The sequence below is a fragment of the Wyeomyia smithii genome, chromosome 2 (genome assembly GCF_029784165.1).
Source record: "Wyeomyia smithii strain HCP4-BCI-WySm-NY-G18 chromosome 2, ASM2978416v1, whole genome shotgun sequence".
Classification (NCBI taxonomy): domain Eukaryota; kingdom Metazoa; phylum Arthropoda; class Insecta; order Diptera; family Culicidae; genus Wyeomyia; species Wyeomyia smithii.
In genome coordinates this window covers 210818065-210839630 of record NC_073695.1, presented here as the reverse complement: position 1 = coordinate 210839630, position 21566 = coordinate 210818065, and the positions used below count along the sequence as shown (strand labels likewise).

At 37.0% G+C, this 21566-nt stretch overlaps 1 protein-coding gene across 1 annotated transcript; it reads left to right on the top strand.

The window, feature by feature from the left end:
- The first annotated feature begins 20310 nt into the window (after positions 1-20310).
- LOC129720386 (pickpocket protein 28-like) lies at positions 20311-21317 on the top strand. The gene is made up of 2 exons (XM_055671850.1): positions 20311-20755; positions 20813-21317. Exons 1-2 carry the CDS (start codon positions 20373-20375, stop codon positions 21315-21317), a joined length of 888 nt encoding a protein of 295 aa, XP_055527825.1. The 5' UTR covers positions 20311-20372.
- Positions 21318-21566: the final 249 nt, after the last annotated feature.

Sequence of the window (21566 nt, the reverse complement as noted above, 5' to 3'; positions counted from 1 at the left end):
CAGCTAACAATGCGGAATCTTCGAACTATAGTTTGCACAAGTATCAAGCTTGCAAGTACTGGCAGCCTTCCACCCCCCGTGGCAGTAATATTAAATTCATAAAACGCGACTTTTTTACGAGCGTTTAACCAGTGCGGACTTTTTAAACTTGCGTTAAGACAAATCCCAGAGCGTCTGGTAACTACAACCCTTTTACGAGCTGTACCGTAAAGCAGAAGATCTTGCGTTTTGATTTTTTTTTCTTTTACTCGCTGCCCCAGGAAAAGTTTCCCCTCTTGGACTTTTGGTTTTGCTTGAAGCGAAAGAAATCTCTATTTAATTAGTTGGGCTGCTCGTCAAAAGGTAATTTTTGGTGCTAATTCGAACTGACAGCGTGAACATTCGCCTTGGGACATTCGCTGGTCATCCCCCAACGGGAGTGGAGAGTTGTTGAGAAGTTTTTTTTCTCTTGTTGTAATAAAGCTTCCCTTGTGAAAGGGTGCAATCGAGGGAAAATTATAACCAATTGTCAAAAAAATTGGTTCCAATTAATCGTGTGAAAATTGATTTATTTATTCGAAAAAGTTATTAGCTTCGCTTCACACAGAAAGCTAAAAGGAAAAACTCAATTTAGAGGCGTGAAAAGAGTAAAACCTTAATTCATTAATTAACGTTATCGAAATTCACGTGATGGGTAGGACGAATTTTCACTTCGCGCCGCATGACAAACAAGGTGTGCCGGTGTTAAACTGTCGGACGTCCGATGCTAATGGAAGCTCATTAGCATATCTCCCGCTAATCTAGAACTGAAATGAAGTCCGTCAGTTGCCTGGAAAAGATGCATTGGTTGTTGAATGGCCTCAAAGTGTCGTGTTTTTTGTGTGCTAGCAACCAACCCCACTTAACATTCCCTCGATTACAAATATATTTCAACAAAGCGAAGCTGGTAAGTCCAATAGTATGGAAAGCAGCTAACAACCCTTCGGAGAGAGATTTCAGGTGAGGCCTAAACAAAATTAATTCAAAAAACCTATTTGTTTTTGGACAATTGTGCGTTAGTTTCAGTGCGAAGAGGTCACATTCAGGAGCTTTTCGATGACCAACGAATCCGAGTGTAAAGTAATCGTTCCTTCGAAGGAAATTCTTCTTGAAGAAAATGATATCAGAAAGGCGGAGGATGCCGAATCTCATGCTCCAACGGAAGCCGGAGAAAGTAACTTCCGTCTATTGATTCAAAAATCTTCTTTCTACGGATTAAGATATGTGTTCGGTAGTGAGTTAAAGTTGGTCGAGAACCTTATCTGGTTGGTTGTGATTTTAGCCGCCATTAGTTGCTATTCTGTCTCGATGGTGCTCTGCTGGAGAAGGCTCACCAACAACTTGGTGGAGGTGATTCCGGATGAGGATCCTTCACCGATTTCCAGCGTTCCCTTTCCTGCGGTTACAATCTGCGGTCAGTGGAGTGAAACGATCCCGGACGAGAAGAAAACTGCATGCCTTTCTCGAATCGTACCGCTGGAGCGGTTTTGCTCGCAGGTTTGTTGGCACAATCAGTGCGACATTTGTCGATCGTTGTTTACGGAAACTCTGACCGAGAACGGGGCTTGCTACACGTTTAATAACATAGCAGCAAAAGAGTTATTCAATACAGATGAGTAAGTATCATAGACGTGTTCATTACTTCTTAAACTCAATTCAAACATGTTTCTCTGTTCAAATATTACTTTTATGAACTCAACACTCTTTTTTTTCAAGGTGGTGGGGAAATCTGCTTCAGTCACCTGAAAAGAGAGCACATTGAATTTGACCGAACCCACTAAAACCCGTTTAGTTTTTAGCCTTTATCTTTCCGAAACGACGGTTAAGTATTAAGTCGGGAAGTGGCTTTTTGTGCGTTTTAGCTTTGCAAGACTTGCATTGCTACTACGTAGTTCTTTATATGCCCAGGAAAAATCGAACTTTCAGCGTTCTGTCAGTCATAGAAAATACATCCGCTCGAGTTTATAAAACATACAAACTTCTTGCTCAATTTTTTGAGTGAAGTCAGAGCAAATCGGAAGAACACAAAAGTTGATGTTGATACGTACGTAGAAGATAATTGTGATGGAGGAGTTATGATTGTGATGTGTTATAGATAAAAGTCCGACATATTTTCACAAAATACAGTCATACCTCGATATAAGGCAACTTTATTTTCATTTTCGTTAGAAGAAGAATGTTAATAGTTACTCAAATATGCGCGAAAACCCATTTTCCATCACCTATCAGTATTTTTAAACCTTTCTTATGCCCACTTAGAAATATTTTCAGAAGCAAAAAAAATTTTTTTTGACGTGGGACTACGTCTTTGTTTACTATACTGGGATGCATTCTGTAAAATTGTAAATGAAACGGGCAAATGTTACGTCAGATTTCAAACGTTAATAACAGCATAACCACACGATGGATAACAATAACCAATATGTTGTTGGATAGATAAAATGTATAACAATTTTGTAATATGCTAATTATCACTCTAATTTTATTGCTAAGCGGTAAAATTGATAAAAAGTTTCAATAACAAATTTACGCGAATACACCAATTACATGCGAGCATTCCTAGCACAGACGACATGCATGGACACCATCCGTTCCCTGCGATATTCTCTGTATCAATATCGAAATAAAAATTGACAGAGTCTCCCCGTCCCAACAGGTCAACTTATTTTTGCTTCCATGAGCTTAGACTAATATGATGTCTCGAAGGTAAACGTTTTCCTAAAAGTTTGAAACAATACCCATCCTTGAACAATTTCCAAACCTGCGTGTTAATTTCTGAAGAACCTAATAAAAACTGATGTCTTGAAAGAAAACATGCCGGTAAAAGCAACAGTACCAGTGGAGTAAAGAACCGCAGGTCTCTCGTCGTCTATGATTGCAGTGGTACTCTTCTATTCGTATATTTCAGCGGTACACTTCAATTCGTACTGAAGCGGTACTATTCGTATTGCAGTGGTACACTTTTGTTCGTACATTTCTATTTGTGTGCAATTGATGAAAAACTGCAATGCTGCTGTTGATGGTGATTGAAAGTTTGTCTCATAAATATGATAACCATAAACTGCTCATAATCGCATATTTGTAACATTTGCAAAATTGTTTGTTCGAGTTAATCGCACTTTAATATTTTGACCTTAAATGCATTGTTCCTAATATATTCTTGCAAATAGACACTTTAGCTAAACTTAGTATCATGAAGAAAGCACTACTTTACACTATGTATACATTGAATATTATTCTCGAAGTCGAATTGGTTTAAATTTTCGCAATGATACATTTATGTCGTTACTTTCAAGCTATTTTTGGAATATATCACAGGGAAAATGATTTTTTTCATGTATTCAACAAGCAAGAGCTGAACATCAGAAACGGATCACTGGTGGTTTGTTACCGGACCAGCATAACTTCCGAGTTCCATAGGATGCAGATGTGGATTCAGATGCAAACTTTTTTGACAAAAAAGTTGGAAAAGTTACGTAGTGTGACAATTATGCGGTTATTCACGCTATGTGACAAAACAACTTGGTATTTTTTACGACTTTTTTCAAACAAACATAAGCATATTTTTTTAGATGTGAAAAGTACATACTATTCTAAGCATTTCCCAATAAAAAGCACGAAATCCATAAAATGTCGAATGTTACATCTATGCGATCACAGGCAGTAAATTACTCAACGAGAATTGTAAATTTTTGCAACGGATATCTATTTAATTTTATCTTCGATATTCACTAAATAATCGTCACCGGATAGTATCGAAAGAGTAAATTCCTAAATATATACATTTATAGAAGAGTAAGAGCCTGCGAATACTTGTGATTTTTTTGTTTATTTACTAAGATTCATTCAGAATCTCTTTTTACATTTCAAAATTGTCAGATGATATATTATTATTTTAAGCTTTACCATAATAAACGTATATTACCTGGCTTCGTAATACAGCGAATGTAGTTGAAGGCAAATGAAAAAAATTGTCAAGCAAAAAATAAAAATGTAATTGTGGATTGCTACGATTTTTTTTTTCATCTATTATTTATTTGACACGGCACAAATACAAATTAATGTTTAACGACGCCAATTATATCTGGTGGCTTACTTTCTAAAGTATCTTAATAACTAAAAGCAAATTGTTTATCCTCGCTGCCGACTACGAGCTGAAACTAAATCTAACTAAGAGCTAGAATGTTTTGCATTAAATGCACTGGTTTGTTGTTTGATGGTTTTCCATTGCCATTGGTAAGCAGCATATGTAATATGTTCCACTACTGGGCCAAGATGTTACGGACTGGCATATTGGGTTGTCTCCCTCGGGCCCTGAGAGTATCGTGCGGGTCTGGTTGCTGTTTCCGGATCCGGAGTCTTAAGGTGTTCTTGTCGTTTGGTTGGATGTAGGCGGAAGGGAACAGGACTAGACTTGGGCGTGGATGGATTTCAGGAAAACGTATATAAGGGACATGTAGATTGCTACGATTTTTTGCTGGAACTTGTTAATAATTTTGTTTAACATACACCCAACGCAAACGGGGAATATTTTATTACTTTAGGGCAATTTTTTATTACTTATTGTGTCTCTTGACTGCGCATTATACACAAAGAGTAACAAACAAAAAGTAATAAAAATTATGACGGCCACACGCTTGTATGTGTTTCTGGAGGAGAACATACAGCCAAGCACTGCAATGCATGTGTTAGCAAGACTTCACTCGCTGCATTTGTATTGATGCAACGATCAGGTTCATTTTTGTCCCCTTCATCCACACATAATCAGAATCTCAACCGTCAACCTCAAATGTCTAATTAGAAACACTTTCGTTTCGTCCCCCAGTGTTTACTTGAAATGGAAATATGTAATACTGTCTGACCAGAGTTGCCGAAGCTGCGAATATTGTCTGGAGAGGCACGAGTATTGTATTTTCAAACTGGTGCAAATAAGTTTCCATGAACCAATGAGTATGTGTTTTAGATATCTTGCAGGGAAGCGAATGTTTTTGTTTTTCTCTAACGCAGTTTAGAGATCGTGATGTCATATTTTTTCTCTTCTCCGTATTCTCCGTATGCGTGTATAGTTCACGCACACCGAATGAATTGGAGATTGATGAAACTTGTAACATGTGCAACATATGCGACGGTGTGTGATTTTTTTTTGCTTGAGCTGGAAAGGGAGCAGTTTTCGCCAGAAAAAATCTTGCATGTAGTTGAAACGACCATTATTAGATAGTCGTACTCCCGTAACACGTGCTAAATATATGGCAGTATGTGTTGTTACTTGACTGAGGAAGAATTTTATTGCCTTTTAAGTAATAGGTTTGTTACCCAAAAGGCAATTTTGCGCTATTGCTTCTAAAATAATAAGGAAAAGTTTTGCGTGTATCTTTTTATGTTTGCCAATTAATCAACCTTTGTAAGGACTTCCATATTATTTTGAAAGTAAGATCCATATTAAAGATTTGATTTAATTAGAGTTAAATAAGACAAAACCATTCATTATGATAACGTAAGTATTATTGGATTTGGTTTTTGAGGATATAGAGTTAATTCTGACGTTGACGCATTATGAGAAATTCTTGGTGCTTCTTCAACAAGCACGATATGCTTGTGCCTTGTCAAGTACAAGTTGTTTGCACAAAAAATACTACAGGCATAATATCGTCAGATATGAACGATATTCTTTCGAGTGTTGTTGAATATATATCAAAAATTGATTTCCATGGGAGGCTGAAAATAAAAATACGTTTAGTTGCTGAGCAAACACATTGATTCTGTATGCAGACTCTGTATATTTTGTAGCAAAAAATCCCCTAATTACAGTGTTTAGTCCCACGTCACCATTTCATACAACCCTAGGGATGTATACCTTGTAGTATTTGCAATTGATACACAGGTTACTCAAAGATGCGTGAAATCCTATTTCCCATCACCTATCAGTAATTTTAAACCATTCTTATGCCCATTTAGAACAATTTTCAACAAGTAAAAATTTTTTTTTTCAATTGATGCAAGACTGTTGGCGGTTACTCAAAGACCTATCAGTATTTTTTAACCTTTCTTATGCCCATTTAGAGAAAATTTCAACAAGCAAAAAAAAATTTTTTTTTTCTAATTGATGCAAGACTGTGAATTGTTACTGAAGGATGCGTGAAAACCTATTTTCCATCACCTATTAGTATTTTTAAACCTTTCTTATGCTCATTTAGGACAATTTTCCCATTAGTTTCATTAATTTTAACAATTATTACAAACGTTTTTTTGAAGCAATTTATACCCCAAAAACAGTTGCTGTATCATTTATTTTCAATTTCAATACATTTTCAAAGTTACGTTATATCGAGGTAAAAGTTACGTTATATCGAGTTACGTTATATCGAGGTTGCCTTATATCGAGGTATGACTGTATTTGATTTTATTACCGGTAACATCCTTAAAGTATAACTTTTTAACGTTATGAAGCCCCCTCTAGCCCACTAGGTAGAACAAAACAATATAAAACGATAAAACAAAATAGCAGTGAAACTGCAACGAAGAGAAACATAAAATAAAAACAAAATAAAGAGTAAACTCACATTTTTCAATTACAGAACAAAATTTATGAAGGGGAGCTTCGTAGCCGCAAGATTACAGACTCCGCTTTGAAAAGCGAGTGGTCGTGTGTTCGAATCTTAGTAGAATCAGGCCATTTTAGTTGTTACAGGACTTTAACATGGGTTTATTCTCAGGCTCTCCACATACCCTTCCTTCAAGCTGAATTCTATAGTACCCTTGCTGACTTTCATCTTAGCAAAAAAGTTCCTCTTATAATAAAACTCTTCTGAGTAACGTATAATACACAGACAGACGTCCAAGCAAGAGCAACATTGATCGAAAATTCTGTGTAAATTTTCAAAGAGAGTTGCGTTATAAATCACTTGTACACTAGTGCCACCTGGTAACCTTATCGCTACAATACATTTTTTTTCGCTGGTGCACGAGGCTGGCGTCACTGGTAGCGCTATCTGGTTACGAATTGCTACTACAAAAAACTTTACACAAGATTGGAGCTCAGCTTGGACGTCTGTCTGCGGTATAATAGTTCTCTTCAGGGAATTGTAATTATGGCGCGGTCTTGGCTAAGGAAACGAGGTTTCGATAAGACTCCTTCCTCTTGACATAATAAGTCCCTCTTAGAATAAACCTGGCCAGAGAGGAACGTTAGGTGTAGCCTCAGTTCAGGGATTTGTAATTTGGAAATATTGGTAGGATAGAAGGAGGCTCGGTATAGTAGAGCAGTAAGCTTGAAACGAATGGGTAAACTCTCATACACAAGCACGGATATAAATGAAAAAGCGTATCATTCACTTCAATAGTGATACTGCCAATAATATGAAGTGCGGAGTCGCAGTGATGAGTCCACACAGAGGAAAAAAAATATGAAGATGATTAAAAAACAATTGGTAACACTGCTGCAAAAGAAGGAAAGATTCTTCTGGATTCCAGAAAAAAATCCTGAAATCATTTCTTTAATTGCTCTTTGGGTTCAAAAGTTCCATAAATATGATAGCTTGTTGAAAATTAGGAAGTTTCAAACTATTTTCCTAAAAACGTAAAACCTCGAGATTTGCTCATATCACATCGGAGCAGTGGTTGTTTTTTACGTAAAACATAACATAATGTTTGCATTCAAAATGTATGGAAATTGCCGATTTCTTATGAGTTTACCTTCACACGCACTGACGAAACCACTCATGCATCATCAATCATAGTGATCCATGAGACAGCAGAAAAAAATTGACAGCTCTATAAGTCAAACCCTAATCATGATAGCGAAAACAGTGAAGCTACTCCGTTCAGAAGTGTGCGAGTTCAAAAAACGGTACCCCGTCACGTCGAAAACGGACATCGTGCGGATCTTTGTGGACGCCGGATAGGTCCATTCCGCCATCGAAAATAAACCCGGTTCCAAACGGCCCACAACCCTGAGCGCTCTGAAGGAAAGTAGTAGAAGACCGAGGGAAAAGTGTAGTACAAATGTAGTACATCGTAGAGATGATGATGATGATGATGATGGTCCCGCCACATACCCCTACAAAGGTTTGAGCTGGACGATTTATCTATAGATAATTGATATAGTCACATTTAAATCAGTTATACAAAAATAAAACGAACTGATTTTACTCCCAGATATAAACTTCTTCGAAAACTGTTTACTTGATTCACATCGGTAAAATGTGAAGAGCTATAGAGCTACACAAAACTAGCACAGGGTTTTCATGACCTTCAGCCAGACTAACCACAACTACTTCATGATTTTTCTCTAAGCATTGTTAAAGAATCCATTTATATCTGAATTCCACGCGCGAGGCTCAAACTTATGTAGTCACTTTCTATTATTTTTTAAAGCTACAACAATATAAAGGAAAAAATCCATCATCACCACCGTGACGAACACAGTAGTTTTTGTTAATTCATTACATATTAAAAAAGATCTAATATAAAATATGAATAAAATTTTACAACACAATCAGATCCATTCGTAAAAACTTCGTCATTTACATGCTTCAATAAAACAATAAATAAATAGAGGTAGGTTCCAAAAATAAATAGTTCATCCAAAATAAATCCGTTGTTTAAACTTCGTCAGATAAACTCTCGTCATTTTATACATGTTTTAATTTTAGTTCTGTACAACAGAAACTTTCACGTGTGAAATATATTGTCTCTTGAACTCCGCAAGCGTTGGTGCACGTTTAACATGTCTTGGCATCGAATTGAAAAAATTTATACCTTTATAAAACAATGAATTTTGTGAAGCTCTTGTTAGAAAGAAAGGTGTTCTTATTTCATCCGCGTTTCTAGTGTTATATCTATGAAAATCTCTTCCTCTTTCAATTCGATCACACAAATATTGAGGTAGCAAACCATTAATTATTTTAAAAATGAACACCATAGACAAATAAACAATTCGTTGCTTCACGGATAACCATTGCAAAGCGTCCAACATAAAAGCAGAGGAAGTTAATCTATCACAATTTAAAATTAAACGCCGTACCCGATGGGTTCGGGTCGGGTTTCGGGTAACGCCAAAAAATATTTGTCGGGTTCGGGTCGGGTACGGGTAATTTGAAAACCAAGGCTTCGGGTTCGGATCGGGTACGGATTTGAAAAATTTTCAACTGGTCGCCCGGACGAACACATACGATTCGCATAGATTCTCTAGGATTCCTCACATTGGATTCGTGAGCGTCCTTGAAAAGGATTCCTGAGAAAAGAATCCTCAAGAATGCCTTGTATATGGCTCTAGAATTCTTGAATAAGAATCCTGAGTGGGATTCTTATTGATTCCGATTGAGATGTAACCATTTTTGTGGAGGAAGGATTTTCAGAAATTATAAAAATCATCTGCACAAGCAGTATGCCATAGAAACACTACTGAAAAGAGGAATGGGTGTGTTTAGGATTTCGGATATGTAAAAGAGCAATGTCGGATTACTGTACTTCATTTATTTTTTATGATTTTCGTACCACTTTTTGTTAACTTTAGCTGTATGGACAGGCGCGTTGTCATCTTGAAATAGACCATCTCCCTTCGGAAAGATGGCCTGCATCATTGGAAGTACCTTACCATAATTAGAAAAAAAACTATTTGTAACTCTTTTCAAATTTTTGTTTACCTGTTCAAATACTTGATCGCTTAAAATATTTTGATAATCGCTTGCTTTAACCTTCCCTTGAATGGCAATGATAGGACCGCGAGCATGCCAAGAAATGGCGCCCCACACCATAACCGATCCTCCTCCGTGTTTGACGGTGGGAAGGAGGCAGTCTTTGTTGTAAATTTCTTTTGGTGTACGCCATACGTTTACTCGACCAGTGGTTGTAAATAACGTGAAAGATGACTCGTCAGACCACACCACCTTTTTCCACTTAGCAGTTGTCCACCCTTCGTGACTCTTACACCATTGCTTCCGGGCAACAGCATTCTGATGTCTTATGAGTGGCTTCGCGATGGCTGTTCGCCCATAAAAGTTCATATCATGGAGCTCACTTCGAACAGTACGTACAGAAACTGACTGCTCTAGACAGTTATTTAGCGCTGCAGTAGCCTTAGTAGCTGAAATCCGCCTGTCAGCTTTGACAATCCGTTTCAGTGAACGCTGCCCTCGACTGTCCAACTTCTTGTTGCGTCCTGTGCTGTTATTCGGAGATGTTTTCCCTTTCATGAATTCTCGCATAACTCTGCAAACCGTAGCTTTCGACACTCCAACCAATTTACAGGTCTCGGCAATCGTAGCACCCGCCTCACGAGCACCGACTATGCGGCCACGTTTAAATTCCGTTAGCACGAATGACATTGCTAAACATTCTTAAAAGTAAACAATGATGCAATGAAACAGTATTTGTTCCCTTTCTATTGGAATATTTAAATATGAGTAGAAATTTGTGTAATCGCTTGTGTCACTCATACGAGTAAACATCCATGGTAACAGTTAACTCTCCCTAACTCGATTTCAAAGGGGTAGGAATCATCGAGCTAGCGAGGGTATAGAGTTAGAGAGGTAAATTTGAGAAAAAAATATGAGTAAAGTGGCCCTAATACCCTGGATATTCATCGAGTTAAGGAGATTATCGAGATATATAACATCGAGTGAAGCGGAGTTGACTGTATACTGACTGTTGGAAATACGCTTACCACACCAAGCTTAGTCAGACATCAATTCCTTGAATTCCGGAGATAGAAAGTAATGACGTTGCATCACGAACTTACCGAACAAAAGTTATGATTGTGACGTCGCAACTACCACCCAGTCGGGTGCCTCGTACACTGTATAGATGAAACTGCACTACCACTTATTATGTTTGCTGCTCTTACCAGTACATTTACAATATTTAGGGCCTCAGATACTGCACAAGGCTACTAACTGGCCGCAATGGAATACATATGTATGCACCCAACAGGACAAAAAATCTGCCAAAAACAACACTCATTATTAACACACCGATATTCAGCTGCTCCATCGATCGCTTCGAGTAGTGGGCCAACGTCAGATCCGGCACCGCGTTTTTGCTCTTATGGTACTTCTTGATGAACGACAAAACTTCCGACAGGCATAGGCGTAGTATAAATTTTCCTGTTCACGGCCAGTCCGGAGCGAAAGAAGAGCGGCTTCGACTTCCACTTCTCGCTGATTGTCAGCCACAGCAGCACCTTCTTGGGGAACTTGGTGTGTGAAATAAACTTCCCCTCGGGGCTCACTTCCTACGTGGGAAAAGTAAAATAGAAGTGCCCTGCCAGTCGTTGCCATCCAGAGTGAGATAGATCTTGTCGTCCATCACCACCGGCACGTTGTGATTCGCCGGAAATATCGACTTGACCTTCTTATTCAACCACTGCCGCTGCGTCATTGCACCGAGACCAGTGAACGGGATAGCCGCTTCCTGACATACATGTTCATGTTCGCCAGGTACCTTTTCACTGTTTAACCGGTTGCACAGACCTCCCGGCCTTGCGCACGCAGCAATCGTAGAGATGGAGAATTTGGGTTCCATTTTTCGAAACAACAGAAGAATAGAGTAAATTAACCTATAGTGGACCCCTTTATTTTATTAATCTATGTTTGATGCAGACTGGCTGGACAAGATGTTTTCCGATGGAAGTTTTTTGAAAATCACTCGAGTTTTCACATAAAATAACTTAATCTGGCGGGTGGTCCACTATGGGGAAGAGGTCCACTATAGGAAAGAGGTCCACTATAGGGAAGAGGTCCACTATATGTTAATTTACCCTACTAGAACAACACGGCGAATGGTGAAAAATGCATGTCTGGTAGAGTTTAAAATAAACAGTTTTTCACCTCACTACAGTAACTGTTCGCTAACGATCGGAGGGTACGTAAATGGGAAACATTAAAGGGTCAAAAGATGCTTTTTTTCTCCTGGTTCAAATTGACAGCTCCTTCTGGTTTAATTGACACTCCCACAGCTTCGTATGCGTTTTCTCTTCCCAGACCAAGACTATGTTAAAACACCTAGGCTTGAAAAGTTAATAATTAGATTCTTATAATGCACGAGAATCGAATTACCCGTACCCGAGCCATAGTGAGTAAGAATCCCCAGGATACCTTTAACTCGGTGACGGAATCGTGAAAGGAATCGCATACACGATCCGGAAGATTCCGATTCCGATTGTATCAATGATTTCTTGCCGGATTTTCAAGCTTTGGGTATCAATGAACTCGGAATGAATTCTAGTTTATTGGCAACATATAAATCTAAAAGAAACTAGCTGTCAGAAAAAGTTCTAAGCGTTGCAAAAATGAACATTTTGACACACACTCCTAAAATCCGGAACATTTCCGGTGTCCATTGGCCGCATCAAGTCCTCGCATGATATTTTGAAAGTAGGATAGTTTTCCAGTAAAATGAAACCTGTTTCGTCAAAATTGATCCATTTTTCGTGAAGCTCTGATCGTTTGAATTTTGACAAAATTCTACCTGTCTCAATCATTTTGTCTACCCCCTGTAGAATTATTCGACACTCTGAACAAACGAATATCGACCGTTCCGATTGTTCTGAGAAAAGCGCGTAAAAAGCAGCGTAAATTCTGACATCTTGGTAAAAACAGCATGAATTACAAAAACCGAATATAGATCCGCATATTAGAGGTGTCCTCTCAAGCCAGGATTGGTCACTTTTTATGTTTTTCTCATTGCCTCGCGTTTTTTTTTTCTTTACCATAAGTCTTCAATCATTTTCCATCCTTCCGGCGTAAAGTAAGTAATATTCATTAATTTGATTGAAATAATTACTGGACTGTTTGAATTAACAAATTAAAATAGACTAATGAAAACTTACCGCCAGTTTTGAAATCCGCGAAACTTGCTTATATTTTAAATATTGCATAAACATGAACGTAAATTCCGAAATTTGACTGCGAAATCGCGTAAAATCTGTGTAAAACTACTTCACTTGTCTTTCTACGTGACTTGTATTTTAAATGACTATAATGCAAGTCAAGCTATTTTTATTTTTATTTCAAGCAGTAAATGTGGGGTTGACGATTGAACTTCACTTGTACAAAGCTTCTGATAATTTATTTTAAGCCCTTTCAAAAAATAAAATCAAGCCATAAATCAGGGAAAAAACCTTAATTAATCCACCTAGCGGTCAGGCTCAGCCTTTCTCATTCAAACTTATTATTTGCAAAAATAGATTTGCATGGATGCTTAAATCCAAAAAGGTGTATAAACTTTTCGGGTTCTAAAATATTGATGTTGTGATTGAAGTATGAAACATGAAATTTGACGTAATGTTAGTGCTTCAGAAATAGCGAAATATAAGAAATGAATCTTAATTTCGAACAATTTAATCACGAGCGATACCGGGAACGATCAAATAGTACGATACCACATTTAAATCATGTTGAGGCCATATATATATTGATCAAAGCAGCTATAGTGTTGAATAGTCTTTGAATTTCTTTTTTTTACAAGACTCTTGAACAGTATATCAAATTTTTATGAAGTTTATTATTTGTAAGTTTGAGAGATGACTCGTTTGTATGACACTAGTTATGTTCAAATAAGTCGTGTAATACTTGAGAAAATAGACTTTCGTTGTTTTACAAATTAAAACATAACGGTTGCTTAAGTTTGATAACAATCAAATGAAAAGGGAACGTATGGGGGAGCCAAACTTTGAAACCACGTGTTCAATCATAATTCATCAGTTAACCCTCAACTATCCCGTTCATTCGATATCATTATTGTTCAAATCTGTTGTGTAGTTTCTAAGATAATGAAGTTTAGTGATTTTCAAATTTCGATACATTACAGACGAAGTTACATTCCGATTACAGCAAAATTCAATAGGGTGTTATGAGGCAGCTAGACCTTTCATTTGATACTAATTCTGTGGAAATCGGGTCAACCATCTCTGAGAAAAGTGAGTGAGCCCAAGTAGTCATCAGAATATGTTTCTTTTCATAGATGGATTTCACATTTTTTAACATAACAGGAAAAGTAATAATCCGTTCGCAAAAAAAAATCAATAGGATCTTATGGGGCAATTACACCTTCCATTTGACACTAATTTTATGTAAATCGGTCCAGCCATCTCTGAGAAACATGAGTGAGATTGAATAGTCTCCAGAACACGTTTCTTCCTGTAACTTCTGAACCATATGCTCAATCTTCATAAAATTCAAAAGTTTCCCGTTCATTTGAAACCAATTTTGTTCATATCGGTTGTGTAGTTTCTGAGATATTGATGTTTCGTGATTTTTTCATTTTGATACAAAACCTCTAAACTAGAAATCAGATAACAATAAAATTCAATTGGGTCTTATAGGCCAACTAGACCTTTCATTTGCAATTGTTTCCATTGAAATCGATTCAGCCATCTCTGAGAAAATCGAGTGAGTTTGGGAGAGCGTTACACACACACATGCAGAAAATGCTCAGCTCGTCGAACTCAGTCGAGTGGTATACGACATTCGGCCCTTATGAGCTATTTTATACCTTTAGTTTTTGCAGTGATTGCTATACCCAGAGCCGGATTTACGATTGTGGGGGCCCCAAAATAAAACAAACCCGTTTTTTTATCGTACGAGTTAAAAAGATTTATTTGTTATTGAAAAGTTACCAAAAATTTGCTAGATTTTATTTACGAGTTTTTTTTTTGCAGAGAACTTATTGATTGAATAATCAACATTCAGCTCCTTCATAATATTGTACTCTCAACTTAACAATGCTAAGTTTGACAGCCTTTCACTCTTCATAGTCGTACGCAACCTATTTTCAACCAGTTTCATCTTTGAAAAAGACCTTTCTCCAGTTGCGTTCGAGATCATTAGGCTCAAATAAATCCTTAAATAAAATAATTTTTGCAAGGCACTAACGAGTTTTTGATTTTTTTCTTCATGTAATCATCTTTTTGAGCTCCACTTTGATATACGCGGGGTTTTGTGGTGACAGCTCATTTTGAATAAATGTAATAATAAATTCGGTTCTTGCTCACTGTTTATAGCCAGATCTAACTGTCGAATGATTTAGACCAGAGGTTCCAGATGTTTTCGAAAGATGTCTGCAACTGCTCGAAATCCGGAATTTATTTCTTGATATCTGAAAAAACCTATCGCAATTTGAAAAAAGTAGGAGGTTGTATCCAAGACACGACCGCATGAGTGACGTAGAACTACGTACACTATTAACAAATGCATTGAGTGTTTCATTACCCTAGTAACACATTTTACTTGGGTAATGAGTTACAATGTCTAATAATGAAGGGTTGTGAATTTCGTGAACCGGATTCAGCAGTTAGCAGAACGTGCCGAGTTAAGGTGGTAGTGTGTAGAAGCCACCACGTGGTCAACAACGAATTTTCAGCTTAACAAGACTCGGGAATAGTTAATGCGTTATCTATGAAAACACTTTTCTATGTTTTTATCACCATAACAAACATGATGATATGTTTTTACAAGTGATGCATCAACTATTACCGAGTGGTGAGCATTTGAAAATTCGAAGTTGACCATGTGGTGTCTTAAAGTCGGCCATTTATGGCTTCGACGCACTTCCACCTTAAAAACCATACACAGCACACACACAAATCATACCATATCATACAGACACACGATCATACAGACACACGCACACACACACATATCATATCATACACACACATCATACCATGTCGTCAGTTGAATTCAATACTGGCACAACTCAAAATTCATAGTTTCGGAAAAACACGTTTGAAAATTTGCGTCAAAAAATTTTTTTTTTCATTTTCGTGAAAAACTCCAATTTTAAGACTTTCCATTTTTATTGAACTTGTTTGGGTCTATCATGTGTATGTAATGAACAAGTTATGAGGATTGTAACCTCATTTTTCTGTCTTTTAGGGATATTTTTGATTTTTGCAATAAAGGCACATCTACTTATATTTCTGGAAATATTGTGAATTTTGAAACGGGTCTTTGTGAGATGAAACTTTATAGTATTTGGCATCGTTTGCCATCAAAAACTCAAAACTGCAAAATTTTGAGTTGTGCCTGATATCATCATACCATACATACATCATACCACATCATACACACACAGCAAGCAAGCGACCAATCAGAGGACGTTATTTTTATTTCAACAAGGTTTGACAATTTTCAATAGTGCAATAGTATTTTATTTCTGTTGAATTAAGCGGTGATGAATCCAACGAAACATATCGATAAGCAATAGTTCGTAGAATCAAACAACATTTTTCTGCATTTGGGCAGATGCGTGTATGATTTTCCAATCGATTGCTGCAAGAATGAAGAAAATCGGTTGAAAACCAACCGACCTATAACCATTTTGCTGTTCAAAATCGGTTACTGATCGCAACTTTTGTGCTGCCCCAACAGTGGGGGAGTTAAGATACACGGACAACATGCACTGTGGAAGCTATTTCACCTTCTGTAAACAAGACGACCGCGTCAGATGTTACTGTTAGAATCCGCACAGAATGCTTGCTTACGTTGCACTGTGGGGCAGAACCCAGAAAAGTAGCGACAAAACTAAAATAAATGAAATTCAGTTTTCATGCCTCATTTTATTTTCTACTTGCAGTAGACATGTTATCGACTAGAAATCATGATAATTCACTTTGAAAAATGATTAAGAAAATGTGCTATAATATTGTGAAAGTGAGGATCTACAAGGCATGTAAAATGGAAGAAAAAATTTTCTCAGATATTTTCCAGTAGGGCATACAAATACTTAGAAATTAATTAGCTAACTCATATGATCCTCATAAAACAGAGTATAAACTAATAAGCAGAGTGATATTAAGACAGTTTTGTTGAAAATAGGTTCGTAGGAGGCATAGTATGTAAAACAAGTTTTTTTGTTATTTTTTCTTCATTTTCGGCAATATGAAAAACATAAAGTTCTACGTTGTTTTGCTATGACACTATTAGTGTACTAAAATACAAGATATTGGCTAGTACTAAACCAAAAATCAGCTGCTACTAGTTGCGACTTACCGAGTAATTCGAGTTTTCGCAACGATTATTTTCATGTCAATTCATGTAAAAAATCGTCATTCAGCAGTGTCCGTATCGATGTTTTTCCTACAATAGGCTTTGCTGAATGCCGGTGTATGCAACACGACCATGATAATGTTAGGGGGTCTTTCGAAACTGATGTCCAGTAGTATTAAGACCCCTCGGAAATGATTAGGGAACAGTTTGTTATTGGGTGAACAGTGTTTTAAAAACAAGTAAGCGTTTTGTATTCATGTTAACCCTCTAGTGCCCAAGGCCGCCATTTGGCGGGCTTCAGTCGAAGTTCCGAAAAGCTTCAATAAATACTTGAAAAGTGTTTATAATGGTTTATAGTAATTTTACCGAAGTCCGTTTAGAAATTAATTTGGGCACTAGAGGGTTAAATGGTATAAAATTAAACAAGAGGAACTCTTAGAAAGGGAACATGACCAACTAATCTTTAATTAAACAATGTTCCTATTTGAAACATTTTATCACAAACAATAACATTAAAATTATATTTTATAGTCTTTATCAAATATGATGACACATCATAGGTTGACAAAAAACTATACAAAGGCAACTACGAACCTTCAATAATTCATTTCATGATGACTCGAAAGCTCGAATATATCTGAAATTGAAATATATGTACTTAAGTCCCAGTTATAATTCATTACTGAAATTTTGGGTTTATGAATAATGAAAATAATTTTATCTCGTTAACGGTCAGTCCTACAGTTGTAATATGTTCGACAACTTCATGTCAATTGATGATATGAACAACTTTTCCGAAGAAACAAAATGGCTAGCACCATTTATTCATAAGATAGATGTCAGCGCCATCTGTAGAAAAAAATCAAAGCTGCCTGAATACATTTTTCAAGAAGATTTTTTTGTGGTGAATAACATTGCCGAAAATATGAACACTGTGAAAACAACTGTTAAGGATTTATGAGGTTTTGTCGCGCCAACGGACCAATTTGCCCCACTGTGCGTTGTCAAAAACTATTAACTTTCAATGACTTGTTTATTTGCCTTGAAAAAAGGCATTTTTCTGTTCAAAATTGGATTTGGTGATGACGATATTTATGCTGCCCCAATAGTGGGCGAATAATGGCAGTCTGGCGAGGCACGCTGAGAAGAACCGCGCTGCTCCTGAGACGAGGTGACCAACCACAGGGCTAGTGCTACTGCTAAGGAAGGACGACTGCTATTGACAACTTGTCGCTGTCCAGAACTATTACTATCGGCTGAAACAGGCTCTTATATAGGCCAAATAGCATGTTTTCAATTGCAAGGTATATGGTTCTGTCGACCGTGCTTGGGGAGCAATCATATAACGACCAATCAGAGAACGTAATTTTCGTTTAAACAAGGCTTGACAATTATCAATAGTACAATAGTTTGCATAATCAATCAGCAATTTTCTACATTTGGGTGGATGCGTGTATAATTTTCGAAACAATTGCTGCAAAAATGAAGGAAATCGGTTGAAAACAAACTGATTTATAAGCATTTAAAAAGGGACATATTTCGTCCCCTTTTCGTTAATAGTTTTCCCATTTACATCCCTATGTGGTAGGCTAAAGAAAAACGTAGTTCTACGTCAAAAAAATGCGATCCGCAGGCAAAAATTTGCAAACAATTTGAGTAAGACTGCGCAAATATAAGGCTACGCTGGCAATAATCTACAGAAACTAGGAAAAAACTACACACATCTGCAGGTCAACAAAATCTACACACAGACTCTGAAAATCTGCATTTTACAACGCAAATCCGGTATCCCTGATTCGGACAAGTAAACTTATTTTCGGAATCAAGAGCAATGCATTAAAAAAACTTGTGGATTATGTATTTTCTTTCCTGCTTGATCTCCCATGCGCGCTGGTTCGATTCAAATGGTGTGTTAATGTGTGTCATTCTAAGTGAATCAAAGGATCTTATGGATGTAGTTGTGATATTGGCGCTCGCGAAAAAATAACACTGAAGAAAAATTTCAGATTGAAATGGTCTGTTCAAATTTTCTTGCTGTAAATTGAACTTTTGATTGAATCTCATTTTTGATAGAGAAAAGAACTTTTTCTCGTTTTGTGGGGGCCCCAAAAATGTTTATTTGAATTCAACTATGTTCACAGCTTCTGAGATTTAAGAGCGTTTTTCACATTCTGACGCAGCGCCAAAACTGAAAGTTTGATTACAATGAAATTCAATAGCAGCCTAAGCGGCAAATAGACCCTTTATTTGACACCAAGATAGAAAGAATCGGTCAAACCATCTCTGAGAAAAGTGAGTGCGAAAGATAGGTGCACATACACACATACACACCCACACACAAACATATACACCTATACATGCATATATGTAGAACATGCTCGATTCGTCGAACTGAGTTGAGTAGTATATGACATTCGGCCATTTGAATCATTTTTCTACCTTTTAATTAGCCAGTGATCGTTAGGAGAAAGTCAATATGTTTACTTTCATTATGTGATTTCACATTTTTATGAACAACGGACACAGTTACAATCCGATTGCAATGAAATTCAATAGCAACCTATGGGGCAACTAGACCTTTCATTTGACACTAATTTTGTGAAAATCGGTTCAGCCATCACTGAGAAAAATGAGTGAGTTTAAACAACCTCAGGATAACTTTTGTTTACATAACTTTTGAACCATATGTTCAATCATAACGAAATTCAAAAGTTAAGGGTTCTGGAGACAGCCCAATCATTTGAAACCTGTTTTATTGAAATCGGTTGTGTGGTTTCTGAGATATTGATGTTTCGTGATTTTTACATTTTGATACATAACCTCTAAACTGAAAATCCGATTACAATGAAATTCAATAGCAACCTATGGAGCAACTAGACCTTTCATTTGCAATTAATTTTATGAAAGTCGGTCCAGCCATATCTGAGAAAAGTGAGTGAAAAAAAAAAGTTGCACATACACACACACACACATACACACATACATACATACATACAGAAAATGCTCAGTTCGTCGAAAGAAGTCGAGTGGTATATGACATTCGGCCATTGGGACCACTTGATACCTTCGGTTTTTCCAGTGATTGCTATACCTTTCTAGGAGAAAGGCAAAAATGAAGAAAATGAGTTCAGTAGTTTGACCGCAATCGTAAACACGGCAAAGTCATTTTTTGAAAAACACTATTCCGAAAAAAACGAGTATAAAGTTTCAAGTTTAGCTTATGCGGCCGTGAGGAGGCGCACTTTAAATCGCTCTAACTTTCTCCCTATTGCTCAGATCTTTATGAAAATTTGTGAAAATGTTCTCAAGAAGATTTACTTAAAGATAATAGAGTAAAAAAATTGATTTTTTTGAAAACTAAAAAGGTATATGTATAACCCCTTAATTGAGCATTTTCTTCTTTTCAGACTCGCACCAGAACTGCTCTTTTCAAATGCATCAAAACCGACGGAAAACTGGAGCCTGCAAGAGGGCTACGCAGACTTCGGTTTATTTCTCAAATACTACCCACGACCTGCTGTGGATCTGTCGGAAAAATATCGACTTCGGCTAAAATTAAATTTCAATGAAACTTTCAATAACTCCAACTGCGCCAACTTCAGCACGGTAGCTGTATATTTACACAACGCTGTGGATTTTCCCTACAAAGGAAGGAGCGCCATATTTGTTGAACCAGGACGAATAGTGGATGTTACGGTGAAACCAGTCGTAAAACTATCGCCTAATATTCTAAAATACTATTCATCTGAAAGGTTAAAAATATCTACAAAAATTGTGTTATTGTTGTGTAACACTTGTTTTACTTTTAGTGTCAAATGCTACTTCGAAGGTCAACGCAAATTACGCTTCTTTAAAATTTACAGCCAAGAAAACTGTGAACTGGAGTGTCGCATAAATTATTTTCTCGAGAAGAAAAAATGTGCTCTGGCCTACATGCCCCGAACGGCTGGAACAAAGCTGTGCCGAAACAGCTTCCAATGGGAGGATCAGTTTGATAAGGATGCTTTGCTGTTGGCGAAGGTAGATAAATTCCCACTGTCGAAGTATTTTGTGAACACTTGCAACTGTCTGCCAACGTGCAATCAAATCGAATACGGCCAAGAGGTTTCACAAATTGCAATCAACGAAAGCTTTTCTGATCTAGTGATTCATTACCGAGAGGACTACTTCTATGGATTCAAAAGAACAATCCGATACGGATTGATGGATTTCCTAGCGTACACTGGCGGATTATTGTCGTTATTTTTGGGAATTTCCGCTCTCACATTTATAGAGATGATATACTATTGCATGCTACGACCATTTTTCTCGTAAAACCTATAATTTGAATTCACTTCAATGTTCGTCATAAATTAAAACACATCGCAATCATTATTAGCTTCTTTCAATATAAATAAATTCCCATGTATAAAAAAGCCTTATCTTCTTTCTGCATGTCACAAACCATGAAAAAATAAGCAAATCCAGTTTCACTCACCTCAACCCTAATGGCATTTCTCGTCAAAAAAGCCTAAGAAAGCAATTTCTTACCAAACTACTAGCCACACAAAACACATTTGAATC